The sequence below is a fragment of the Dendrobates tinctorius genome, unplaced genomic scaffold, assembly GCF_039654945.1.
Source record: "Dendrobates tinctorius isolate UK_male_01 unplaced genomic scaffold, ASM3965494v1 ptg000154l, whole genome shotgun sequence".
NCBI classification, from domain to species: Eukaryota; Metazoa; Chordata; class Amphibia; order Anura; family Dendrobatidae; genus Dendrobates; species Dendrobates tinctorius.
The window spans coordinates 9,183,685-9,196,037 of record NW_027361821.1 but is presented as its reverse complement, the minus strand read 5'-3'; the positions used below and the strand labels follow the sequence as shown (position 1 = coordinate 9,196,037).

General features: G+C 54.5%; 1 protein-coding gene across 6 annotated transcripts in view; it reads right to left on the bottom strand.

Moving 5' to 3' along the window:
• XIAP (X-linked inhibitor of apoptosis) overlaps positions 1–12,353 on the bottom strand; it is an 81,034-nt gene that overhangs the window by 52,312 nt on the left and 16,369 nt on the right. Inside the window, exon 1 of one of the 6 annotated variants that reach the window (XM_073547606.1) lies at positions 7,776–7,905. The exons of 3 other annotated variants lie outside the window; for them this stretch is intronic. Coding sequence is in view for 1 of the 3 variants with exons in the window: in XM_073547605.1 (XP_073403706.1) it covers positions 7,428–7,494 (67 nt within the window). In the remaining 2 variants the exon portion in view is untranslated. Of the gene's footprint in view, positions 1–191; positions 288–7,427; positions 7,743–7,775; positions 7,906–12,353 lie in introns of those variants that run through there. 2 more of the 6 variants (XM_073547605.1, XM_073547608.1) reach the window with 2 other exon arrangements.

The window sequence follows — 12,353 nt, the reverse complement described above, 5'->3', positions numbered from 1 at the left end:
TTTAAAGAAGAGTTGGCACCACTATAAATAGGGTGCACATTAATTGGGGCATATGGGGATAGCATTGTGGTGCACTGCGCTGTGGAAAGCACCCATGTACAGAAGGCAAATCCATTCCTTTATGAAAATATGCGGCATGAAAAGACACGTGGATTTCTCGCCAGGCTGCGGATCAATTACACACATTTCACCTTTTCCTCAGGCAGATCTCCCACGACACCGGACCCTTAGCCACATGCACTGCAGAGGTGGGGAGAAGCTGCAGTCATCAATGACCTCGGGGTGACACCTGACCCTTATCCACATGTGCTGCAGAGGTGAGGAGAAGCTGCAGCCATCTGACCCTGGGGTGACGCCTGACCCTTATCCACATGTGCTGCAGAGGTGAGAAGCTGCAGCCATCACTGACCCCGGGGTGACACCTGACCCTTATCCACATGTGCTGCAGAGTTGAGGAGAAGCTGCAGCCATCACTGATCCCGGGGAGACACCTGACCCTTATCCACATGTGCTGCAGAGGAGAGAAGATTCAGCCATCACTGACCTCGGGGTGACACCTGACCCTTATCCACATGTGCTGCAGAGGTGAGGAGAAGCTGCAGCCATCACTGACCCCGGGGTGACACCTGACCCTTATCCACATGTACTGCAGAGGAGAGAAGATGCAGCCATCACTGACCTCGGGGTGACACCTGACCCTTACCCACATGTGCTGCAGAGGAGAGAAGATGCAGCCATCACTGACCTCGGGGTGACACCTGACCCTTACCCACATGTGCTGCAGAGGTGGGGAGAAGCTGCAGTCATCACTGACCCCGGGGTGACACCTGACCCTTACCCACATGTGCTGCAGAGGAGAGAAGATGCAGCCATCACTGACCTCGGGGTGACACCTGACCCTTACCCACATGTGCTGCAGAGGTGGGGAGAAGCTGCAGTCATCACTGACCCCGGGGTGACACCTGACCCTTACCCACATGTGCTGCAGAGGTGAGGGGAAGCTGCAGCCATCACTGACCCCGGGGTGACACCTGACCCTTATCCACATGTACTGCAGAGGAGAGAAGATGCAGCCATCACTGACCTCGGGGTGACACCTGACCCTTACCCACATGTGCTGCAGAGGAGAGAAGATGCAGCCATCACTGACCTTGGGGTGACACTTGACCCTTATCCACATGTGCTGCAGAGGTGAGGAGAAGCTGCAGCCATCACTGACCCCGGGGTGACACCTGACCCTTTACCCACATGTGCTGCAGAGGAGAGAAGATGCAGCCATCACTGACCCCAGGGTGACACCTGACCCTTACCCACATGTGCTGCAGAGGTGAGGAGAAGCTGCAGCCATCACTGACCCCGGGGTGACACCTGACCCTTATCCAAATGTACTGCAGAGGAGAGAAGATGCAGCCATCACTGACCTCGGGGTGACACCTGACCCTTACCCACATGTGCTGCAGAGGTGAGGAGAAGCTGCAGCCATCACTGCCCCAGGGTGACACCTGACCCTTACCCACATGTGCTGCAGAGGACAGAAGATGCAGCCATCACTGACCCAAGGGTGACACCTGACCCTTACCCACATGTGCTGCAGAGGTGAGGAGAAGCTGCAGCCATCACTGACCCCGGGGTGACACCTGACCCTTATCCACATGTGCTGCAGAGGTGAGGAGAAGCTGCAGCCACCACTGACCCCGGGGTGACACCTGACCCTTACCCACATGTGCTGCAGAGGTGAGGAGAAGCTGCAGCCATCACTGACCCCGGGGTGACAACTGACCCTTATCCACATGTGCTGCAGAGGTGAGGAGAAGCTGCAGCCATCACTGACCCCGGGGTGACACCTGACCCTTACCCACATGTGCTGCAGAGGAGAGAAGATGCAGCCATCACTGACCTCGGGGTGACACTTGACCCTTATCCACATGTGCTGCAGAGGTGAGGAGAAGCTGCAGCCATCACTGACCCCGGGGTGACACCTGACCCTTACCCACATGTGCTGCAGAGGAGAGAAGATGCAGCCATCACTGACCCCAGGGTGACACCTGACCCTTACCCACATGTGCTGCAGAGGTGAGGATAAGCTGCAACCATCACTGACCCCGGGGTGACACCTGACCCTTATCCACATGTGCTGCAGAGGTGAGGATAAGCTGCAACCATCACTGACCCCGGGGTGACACCTGACCCTTATCCACATGTGCTGCAGAGGTGAGGATAAGCTGCAACCATCACTGACCCCGGGGTGACACCTGACCCTTATCCACATGTGCTGCAGAGGTGAGGAGAAGATGCAACCATCACTGACCCCGGGGTGACACCTGACCCTTACCCACATGTGCTGCAGAGGAGAGAAGATGCAGCCATCACTGACCCCAGGGTGACACCTGACCCTTACCCACATGTGCTGCAGAGGTGAGGAGAAGCTGCAGCCATCACTGACCCCGGGGTGACACCTGACCCTTATCCACATGTGCTGCAGAGGTGAGGAGAAGCTGCAGCCACCACTGACCCCGGGGTGACACCTGACCCTTACCCACATGTGCTGCAGAGGTGAGGAGAAGCTGCAGCCATCACTGACCCCGGGGTGACAACTGACCCTTATCCACATGTGCTGCAGAGGTGAGGAGAAGCTGCAGCCATCACTGACCCCAGGGTGACACCTGACCCTTACCCACATGTGCTGCAGAGGTGAGAAGATGCAGTCATCACTGACCCCGGGGTGACACCTGACCCTTACCCACATGTGCTGCAGAGGTGAGGAGAAGCTGCAGCCATCACTGACCCCAGGGTGACACATGACCCTTATCCACATGTACTGCAGAGGAGAGAAGATGCAGCCATCACTGACCTCGGGGTGACACCTGACCCTTACCCACATGTGCTGCAGAGGAGAGAAGATGCAGCCATCACTGACCTCGGGGTGACACCTGACCCTTATCCACATGTGCTGCAGAGGAGAGAAGCTGCAGCCATCACTGACCCCGGGGTAACACCTGACCCTTACCCACATGTGCTGCAGAGGAGAGAAGCTAGAGCCATCACTGACCTCGGGGTGACACCTGACCCTTACCCACATGTGCTGCAGAGGTGAGGAGAAGCTGCAACCATCACTGACCCCGGGGTGACACCTGACCCTTACCCACATGTGCTGCAGAGGTGAGGAAAAGCTGCAACCATCACTGACCCCGGGGTGACACCTGACCCTTATCCACATGTGCTGCAGAGGTGAGGAGAAGCTGCAGCCATCACTGACCCCGGGGTGACACCTGACCCTTACCCACATGTGCTGCAGAGAGAAGATGCAGCCATCACTGACCCCAGAGTGACACCTGACCCTTACCCACATGTGCTGCAGAGGTGAGGAGAAGCTGCAGCCATCACTGACCCCGGGGTGACACCTGACCCTTATCCACATGTGCTGCAGAGGTGAGGAGAAGCTGCAGCCATCACTGACCCCGGGGTGACACCTGACCCTTATCCACATGTGCTGCAGAGGTGAGCAGAAGCTGCAGCCATCATTGACCCCGGGGTGACACCTGACCCTTATCCACATGTGCTGCAGAGGTGAGAAGCTGCAGCCATCACTGACCCCGGGGTGACACCTGACCCTTACCCACATGTGCTGCAGAGGTGAGAAGCTGCAGCCATCCCTGATCCCGGGGTGACACCTGACCCTTACCCACATGTGCTGCAGAGGTGAGGAGAAGCTGCAGCCATCACTGACCCCGGGGTAACACCTGACCCTTACCCACATGTGCTCCAGAGGTGAGGAGAAGCTGCAGCCATCACTGACTCCGGGGTGACACCTGACCCTTATCCACATGTGCTGCAGAGGTGAGGAGAAGCTGCAGCCATCACTGACCCCGGGGTGACACCTGACCCTTACCCACATGTGCTGCAGAGGTGAGAAGATGCAGCCATCACTGACCTCGGGGTGACACCTGACCCTTTTCCACATGTGCTGCAGAGGAGAGGAGAAGCTGCAGCCATCACTGACCCCGGGGTGACACCTGACCCTTACCCACATGTGCTGCAGAGGAGAGAAGATGCAGCCATCACTGACCCCGGGGTGACACCTGACCCTTTCCCACATGTGCTGCAGAGGAGAGGAGAAGCTGCAGCCATCACTGACCCCGGGGTGACACCTGACCCTTATCCACATGTGCTGCAGAGGTGAGAAGATGCAGCCATCACTGACCTCGGGGTGACACCTGACCCTTACCCACATGTGCTGCAGAGGTGAGAAGATGCAGCCATCACTGACCTCGGGGTGACACCTGACCCTTAGGCCTGTTTCACACTTCCGTTTTTTCAAATCCGTCAAAATCCGTTGGTTTCCGTAAAAAAACGGATCCGCCAATTTTTTGCAGGATCCGTTTTTTTTGTCCCATAGACTTCCATTAGTGGTTACCGCGGATCCATCAAAAAAACGGATCCGTTTTTTTTAAAACGGATCCGTTTGCATCAGTTTCCGTCAAAAAAACGGAAACGGATCCGTTTGGCGGACACAAAAACGGAAGTGTGAAACAGGCCTTACCCACATGTGCTTCAGAGGAGAGGAGAAGCTGCAGCCATCACTGACCCCGGGGTGACACCTGACCCTTACCCACATGTGCTGCAGAGGAGAGGAGAAGCTGCAGCCATCACTGACCCCGGGGTGACACCTGACCCTTACCCACATGTGCTGCAGAGGAGAAGAGAAGCTGCAGCCATCACTGACCCCGGGGTGACACCTGACCCTTACCCACATGTGCTGCAGAGGAGAGAAGCTGCAGCCATCACTGACCCAGGGGTAACACCTGACCCTTACCCACATGTGCTGCAGAGGTGAGGAGAAGCTGCAGCCATCACTGATCCCGGGGTGACACCTGACCCTTACCCACATGTGCTGCAGAGGTGAGAAGATGCAGCCATCACTGACCTCGGGGTGACACCTGACCCTTTCCCACATGTGCTGCAGAGGAGAGGAGAAGATGCAGCCATCATTGACCCCGGGGTGACACCTGACCCTTTCCCACATGTGCTGCAGAGGAGAGGAGAAGCTGCAGCCATCACTGACCTCGGGGTGACACCTGACCCTTTCCCACATGTGCTGCAGAGGAGAGGAGAAGATGCAGCCATCATTGACCCCGGGGTGACACCTGACCCTTATCCACATGTGCTGCAGAGGAGAGAAGCTGCAGCCATCACTGACCCCGGGGTAACACCTGACCCTTACCCACATGTGCTGCAGAGGTGAGGAGAAGCTGCAGCCATCACTGACCCCGGCGTGACACCTGACCCTTATCCACATGTGCTGCAGAGGTGAGAAGATGCAGCCATCACTGACCCCGGGGTGACACCTGACCCTTACCCACATGTGCTGCAGAGGTGAGAAGATGCAGCCATCACTGACCTCGGGGTGACACCTGACCCTTAGGCCTGTTTCACACTTCCGTTTTTTCAAATCCGTCAAAATCCGTTGGTTTCCGTAAAAAAACGGATCCGCCAATTTTTTGCAGGATCCGTTTTTTTTGTCCCATAGACTTCCATTAGTGGTTACCGCGGATCCATCAAAAAAACGGATCCGTTTTTTTTAAAACGGATCCGTTTGCATCAGTTTCCGTCAAAAAAACGGAAACGGATCCGTTTGGCGGACACAAAAACGGAAGTGTGAAACAGGCCTTACCCACATGTGCTGCAGAGGAGAGGAGAAGCTGCAGCCATCACTGACCCCGGGGTGACACCTGACCCTTACCCACATGTGCTGCAGAGGAGAGGAGAAGCTGCAGCCATCACTGACCCCGGGGTGACACCTGACCCTTACCCACATGTGCTGCAGAGGAGAGGAGAAGCTGCAGCCATCACTGACCCCGGGGTGACACCTGACCCTTACCCACATGTGCTGCAGAGGAGAGGAGAAGCTGCAGCCATCACTGACCCCGGGGTGACACCTGACCCTTACCCACATGTGCTGCAGAGGAGAGAAGCTGCAGCCATCACTGACCCAGGGGTAACACCTGACCCTTACCCACATGTGCTGCAGAGGTGAGGAGAAGCTGCAGCCATCACTGATCCCGGGGTGACACCTGACCCTTACCCACATGTGCTGCAGAGGTGAGAAGATGCAGCCATCACTGACCTCGGGGTGACACCTGACCCTTTCCCACATGTGCTGCAGAGGAGAGGAGAAGATGCAGCCATCATTGACCCCGGGGTGACACCTGACCCTTATCCACATGTGCTGCAGAGGTGAGAAGATGCAGCCATCACTGACCTCGGGGTGACACCTGACCCTTTCCCACATGTGCTGCAGAGGAGAGGAGAAGATGCAGCCATCATTGACCCCGGGGTGACACCTGACCCTTATCCACATGTGCTGCAGAGGAGAGAAGCTGCAGCCATCACTGACCCCGGGGTAACACCTGACCCTTACCCACATGTGCTGCAGAGGTGAGGAGAAGCTGCAGCCATCACTGACCCCGGCGTGACACCTGACCCTTATCCACATGCGCTGCAGAGGTGAGAAGATGCAGCCATCACTGACCCCGGGGTGACACCTGACCCTTACCCACATGTGCTGCAGAGGAGAGAAGATGCAGCCATCACTGACCCTGCGGTGACACCTGACCCTTTCCCACATGTGCTGCAGAGGAGAGAAGATGCAGCCATCACTGACCCCGGGGTAACACCTGACCCTTACCCACATGTGCTGCAGAGGTGAGGAGAAGCTGCAGCCATCACTGACCCCGGCGTGACACCTGACCCTTATCCACATGTGCTGCAGAGGTGAGAAGATGCAGCCATCATTGACCCCGGGGTGACACCTGACCCTTATCCACATGTGCTGCAGAGGTGAGAAGATGCAGCCATCACTGACCCCGGGGTGACACCTGACCCTTATCCACATGTGCTGCAGAGGTGAGAAGATGCAGCCATCACTGACCCCGGGGTGACACCTGACCCTTATCCACATGTGCTGCAGAGGTGAGGAGAAGCTGCAGCCACCACTGACCCCGGGGTGACACCTGACCCTTACCCACATGTGCTGCAGAGGAGAGAAGATGCAGCCATCACTGACCTCGGGGTGACACCTGACCCTTACCCACATGTGCTGCAGAGGTGAGAAGATGCAGCCATCACTGACCCCGGGGTGACACCTGACCCTTATCCACATGTGCTGCAGAGGTGAGAAGATGCAGCCATCACTGACCCCGGGGTGACACCTGACCCTTATCCACATGTGCTGCAGAGGTGAGGAGAAGCTGCAGCCACCACTGACCCCGGGGTGACACCTGACCCTTACCCACATGTGCTGCAGAGGAGAGAAGATGCAGCCATCACTGACCCTGCGGTGACACCTGACCCTTTCCCACATGTGCTGCAGAGGAGAGGAGAAGCTGCAACCATCACTGACCCCGGGGTGACACCTGACCCTTACCCACATGTGCTGCAGAGGAGAGGAGAAGCTGCAGCCATCACTGACCCCGGGGTGACACCTGAAGGAGACATGTCAGGGAGGAGAACAGTGCGGGAGGGCCCATGACACAGAGGGATTATGCAGCCCTGCGGCTCTATGGTAACTAGTTTAGCGGCCGGATTGTGCACCAGCGATGCGGGCGGGCGGCAGAACGCTCCTCTGACCACGGGCACGTACAGCACGGTGACTGTGAATAGTGCTCGGGTGTGAGGCGCCCAGCACTACGTAGCACAGCACCGGCGTCCTCCCAGACAGCCTTCCGTATCCCACTAATCGCCCCCACACACACGGGTTGTACGGGCAGAAAACTTACAGTCTCGGTGAGGACTTCCCTGTACTGAACTGGGGAAGTGATTACTCGTCACCCGGAAGTACTGAGCGAGTGTCACCAGCACAGCCTGCCCTGCAGCCCAGACGTCAGCAGAAGGAGCGCTGCCACCTAGTGGCTGTACACTGGAAGGACAGGGCGTCAGAAACACCAGTGAGGGGGAACTGTATGAGGCTCCTCTCACTAAGGCTGTGTGCACACGCTGCGGATTATGTGCGGATTCATCGGCGCGGATTTTGTTAAATCCGCAGGTGAAACCGCAGGTCAAAAGACCTGCGGTTTTACCTGCAGATTGCTCTGCGGTTTTGCCCTGCGGGTTTTCATCTCCTCAATAGAGGAGATGGCAAACCGCAGGAGAATCCGCAGAAAGAATTGACATGTCAATTCTTTCTGCGGATTGAAAACCGCAGATAATCCGCGCCGTCTGCACTGCGGTTTTTGATTCCCATAGGGAATCATGGTACTGTACACCGCAGCAAAAACTGCTGCGGGTCCGCAGTGGCCAAATCCGCTGCGGAACCGCAGCAAAATCCGCAGCGTGTGCACACAGCCTAATGTGTATGGCGCCTGGTTCACACAGGCGGTTTTTTGTTCTATCAGACTCCTTACATCAACCAGAAAACAATGGACAGAAATGGAGCAAGGAGCAGTGTGCATCAGCCCTGAGTGTTTCCACAGTCCCATACACGTCACCTGTCCACAGGAAGACCACTGGGGTCTGGCCGCTGGGACCTGCCAGAGTCCACTGTGTGACCGGAGCGTCAGCGAGCCTGTGTGACAGCCACCCTATTATCTGTGTGTATGGGATGTGATCACACACACTCACTACTATTGCACAGCACTCACTCACTTTGGACCCCCGTTGGGACTGGAGTTAGCCACTCCCCTCTCCGATATATTCTGGGCCCCGGCAAGCACTCATTGCCAGAGTAGCTTCATGCTGCATGGTTAGAAGATGGTGGTTTGTTGTAGTTGTTTGAGAAGGTGTTTGGTGGATTTATCTGTGACTGTTACCATTTTTTGGGTGTGTGCTAATCCCTCTCCTCCTACTCTGGTTTTACCTCATCCGCCACCCCCCGATGCATACCTCTCTCCTTTATGTGTGTATATTTGTGTTTGGTATTTTTTGTTACCACTGTTCGTATTACCTTGTTAGTCTGGTTGGTGTAATACAGTACACTACTACTCCCCTCTAACCTGGGTGGGGAAGGGTACAGACTGAAGGCAGATTCAGGAGCTAAGGCAAGGTACGTGGCCCCGGCGTCTTGACCATCAGAAGTAATCCGGGGAACAGGGCAAGCTACGGTGCCCCAAACGTTAGTGACAGGGAAGGAGCCCCTGATCCAAGGATACCCGACAACAGATGCATGACAGCATTATACTATATAGAGGCCTATGGGGAGTCTATTGTAGTATATAGAGGCATATGTGGAGTGCATTATACTATATAGAGGTCTATGGGATGTCCATTTGTCCCATTGGGGACAGGGAAGGAGCCCCTGGTCCCAGGATAACCGACAGAGTCATGACAGCATTATTCTATATTGAGGCCTATGTGAAGTGCATTATATTATTTAGAGGCTTATGGGGTATGCACTGTACTATATAGAGGCCTATGGGGAGTGCATTATACATTATGGAGACCTATGGCGAATGCATTATACTATATGGAGACCTTTTGGGAGTGTAGTATGTTATATGGGAACTGCATTATAGCATATAGGGAGGCCTATGGGGAGTCCATTTTACTATATATATGTCTATGTGGAGTGCATTATACTATATGGAGGATAATGTGGTGCGCAATATACTATATAGAGGTCTATGGGAGTGCATTATACTATATGGAAGCATAAGGGAAGTGCATTATACTGTTTCAAGGATCCTCCAACTACAGCCTGCAGGCCACATACGGCCCGCCAAGGATGTTTATCCAGTTCGCCGGTTGTTCTTACCACCTCTGCCTGTTTTGCTTAGCAACCAACTTGTGCTAAGGGGCCCTGAGTGTTAGGGACGGCGGCACGCGCTAAATATTAAATAACTGTAATGTATGCAAAATATGATGTTTACGGTTGGAACCTTCCAGAATCTCCCCTTTCCAGCTGAGTTACATTGTACATGTCAGCTCCTACAGCTTTTCTCCTTCCCCCTCCTTAACAGCCGGTGTCCGCACTGGTAATAGGACACTTCCTGCTACAATCATTTGGCTCCTCTCCACAGCTAGGAATGTTAATTAAGCTGAAGAAAAAAAAAGGGATTCTTTTGTTTGGAAGCCATGTGGCCAACCTAGCTATGAGTAACATTAAAAAGAATCCTAGTGTGCACTTCGCTCGTACCAGAGATATAATAATCACATTTCTATGATCTGAGTGGACCCAGCTTCGCTACGGTGGCTCTTGCAAAGTTCTAACACGTCCAGAAAATGATATGGATTCCTTCTAAACGGTGTGTCTGAAATACTGCATATTTGGGCTTGAATTATTGTAATCAACAAACTACAAAGAATGATACCATGTGCGTGTTTGTGCGAACTTCCTCCTACGAGATATAGTTATTCTAAGTTTTGTAGCCAAATCATAACTTGGAGAGAGGGAGGTTGGACCTCTCCAGACCGCCCCTTTCATGAGGTCACAAGCCCTAGTCTAGAGTCATTCCCTACCATATCCCAGTCAGTTGGAGCTACAGCGTCCGTGCTGACCAGAACCCAGATGAGTGGAGACGTGTGGCTCCGCCTTCTCTCCCCAGACACATGGTCTGCCTGATACCGACTACGCACATGTGAGTGTATTTTCTGTTCTTTCATCCATTTTTGTTTTATACTTGTATTGTACATATTTTATGTCTCAACTTTATAGCAACTTTTATCTGTATAATCACTGCCCACATTTTGGGAATAAATCGTAAAATTATCAGTCTGCCTTCATGCTCTAGGAAACGAACTATGCGCCTCTTTTAGATAATCGCTACTGATTTCAGGGGTTTGCCACGGACCCTCTTAATTTAACTCTGTGAATTAAGAAAAGCGTGGATGGTGGCAGCGTGGTGTGTGCTATTGATTAGGCTAGTTGGCAGGATAGAAGGGTCTTATATTGCTAAAGGGGGGCTGCGGCCTCAGCATTGATAATTCCCTTACTGCGGTAGCCTAATTGTCCGTGCACAACAAGCAGCCCGTCCGGCGACTAATTATCCTAGGTGCAGTTCCCTGACTGACCTGAGGGTAAGGGGGCGCCGGAGAGCTGCGAGTTCCAAAGTGGAACTGAGAAAGTGGGATATACATAAATCCCCGCAGTTCTTGGAAGGTTGTTAGCAGTGGTGGGGTATCCAAAATAACCCCCCTGCGGTAAATTGTTAGAGCAAGGTTAGCTTGCTGCATTTTTTTCACATGGTGCCAGTGGTGGGATAACTAAGATAAGCCCCACTGTGCCTATGACAGCCGTGTGCTGGCAGTGTGTCGCGTCCCTCCGTCCGCTGATACACCCGTGTCAGTGGTGGGATTGTGACATAGTGGTGACACAGGGTCCGCTGTCCGTCGCGTTTTGGTGTCAGCGGGACCCCCATTTGTCACATATTGGTGGCAGCGGTGGGCTGTTCACCACATATTGGTGGCAGCGGTGGGCTGTTCACCACAATAACGTAAAGTGCGTTCGCCGCCCGGGGTCCACCGTGCAGAAGGTGTTAACACTGCTGCCGGGTGCGCTGAGCGATCTCTGTTTAGTCACAGAGACTCCTAAGTGCTAAACACAAAAGGCTGAGCCTGTTAATGTCACAGGTCTCAGAGAAGTGCACGTATGGTATATGGTCACAGGAGCTGGGCCCTGGGCAGAGGGTCAGCGTCCGTCTAGACCTACCGTGCATGCGGCGCCGCTACTGCGGACGCCAAGAAGAGCTGCAGACTGCAGCGCGGTGACAGACACTGCCGCTAATCGACAATGCCCGGTAGCAGGCGCACTGTTGGACGCTAGCACTGTGGAGGATGCTAATGTGGCTAGTAGCTTGCCACTGGCTGGTGCTGACTCTAAACCTAAGTCCCTATACACACTCGTAATATCAGAGGGAGGGGATCTTAATGAGTCATTTGCATGTACATGCATCCATCATCATTCACACAGTTAGCCAATAGAGTCTATACTAGCGCATGGCCGAGTGGCCATGCAAACCTTTTATAGCCGGGACCTTCCGTAAGCTTCCAGATCCCTGAGATGGACCAATCAGATCACGAGAAGGACATGGGCATGTGACTCCCGATCTCCAATGAGATTGTCTCGTGAGCATGCCCAGTAGAACGACGGGAGGACTTAGCCTCTGGAGTGGCTTGTTTCTGAGCAGCCTGCGATGCTATTGCTGGCCCAGAGGTGGCAGCAACAGCCAGACCCACAGAGCTGGTCTGAGCAGAGCGTTGCCGGGATTGCTGTGCAGGCTCCTGAGCGGTCGGTGGAGAATGGGAGACCGCTGAATGCAAGACTCTGGATTCCTGCTGTGCAGCTGCAGGAACCCGACGCCTAACATTACCCCCCCAGGGCCCCCTCCCCCCGAGCCTCGCTACGCTCAAATGCCGCAATCAGG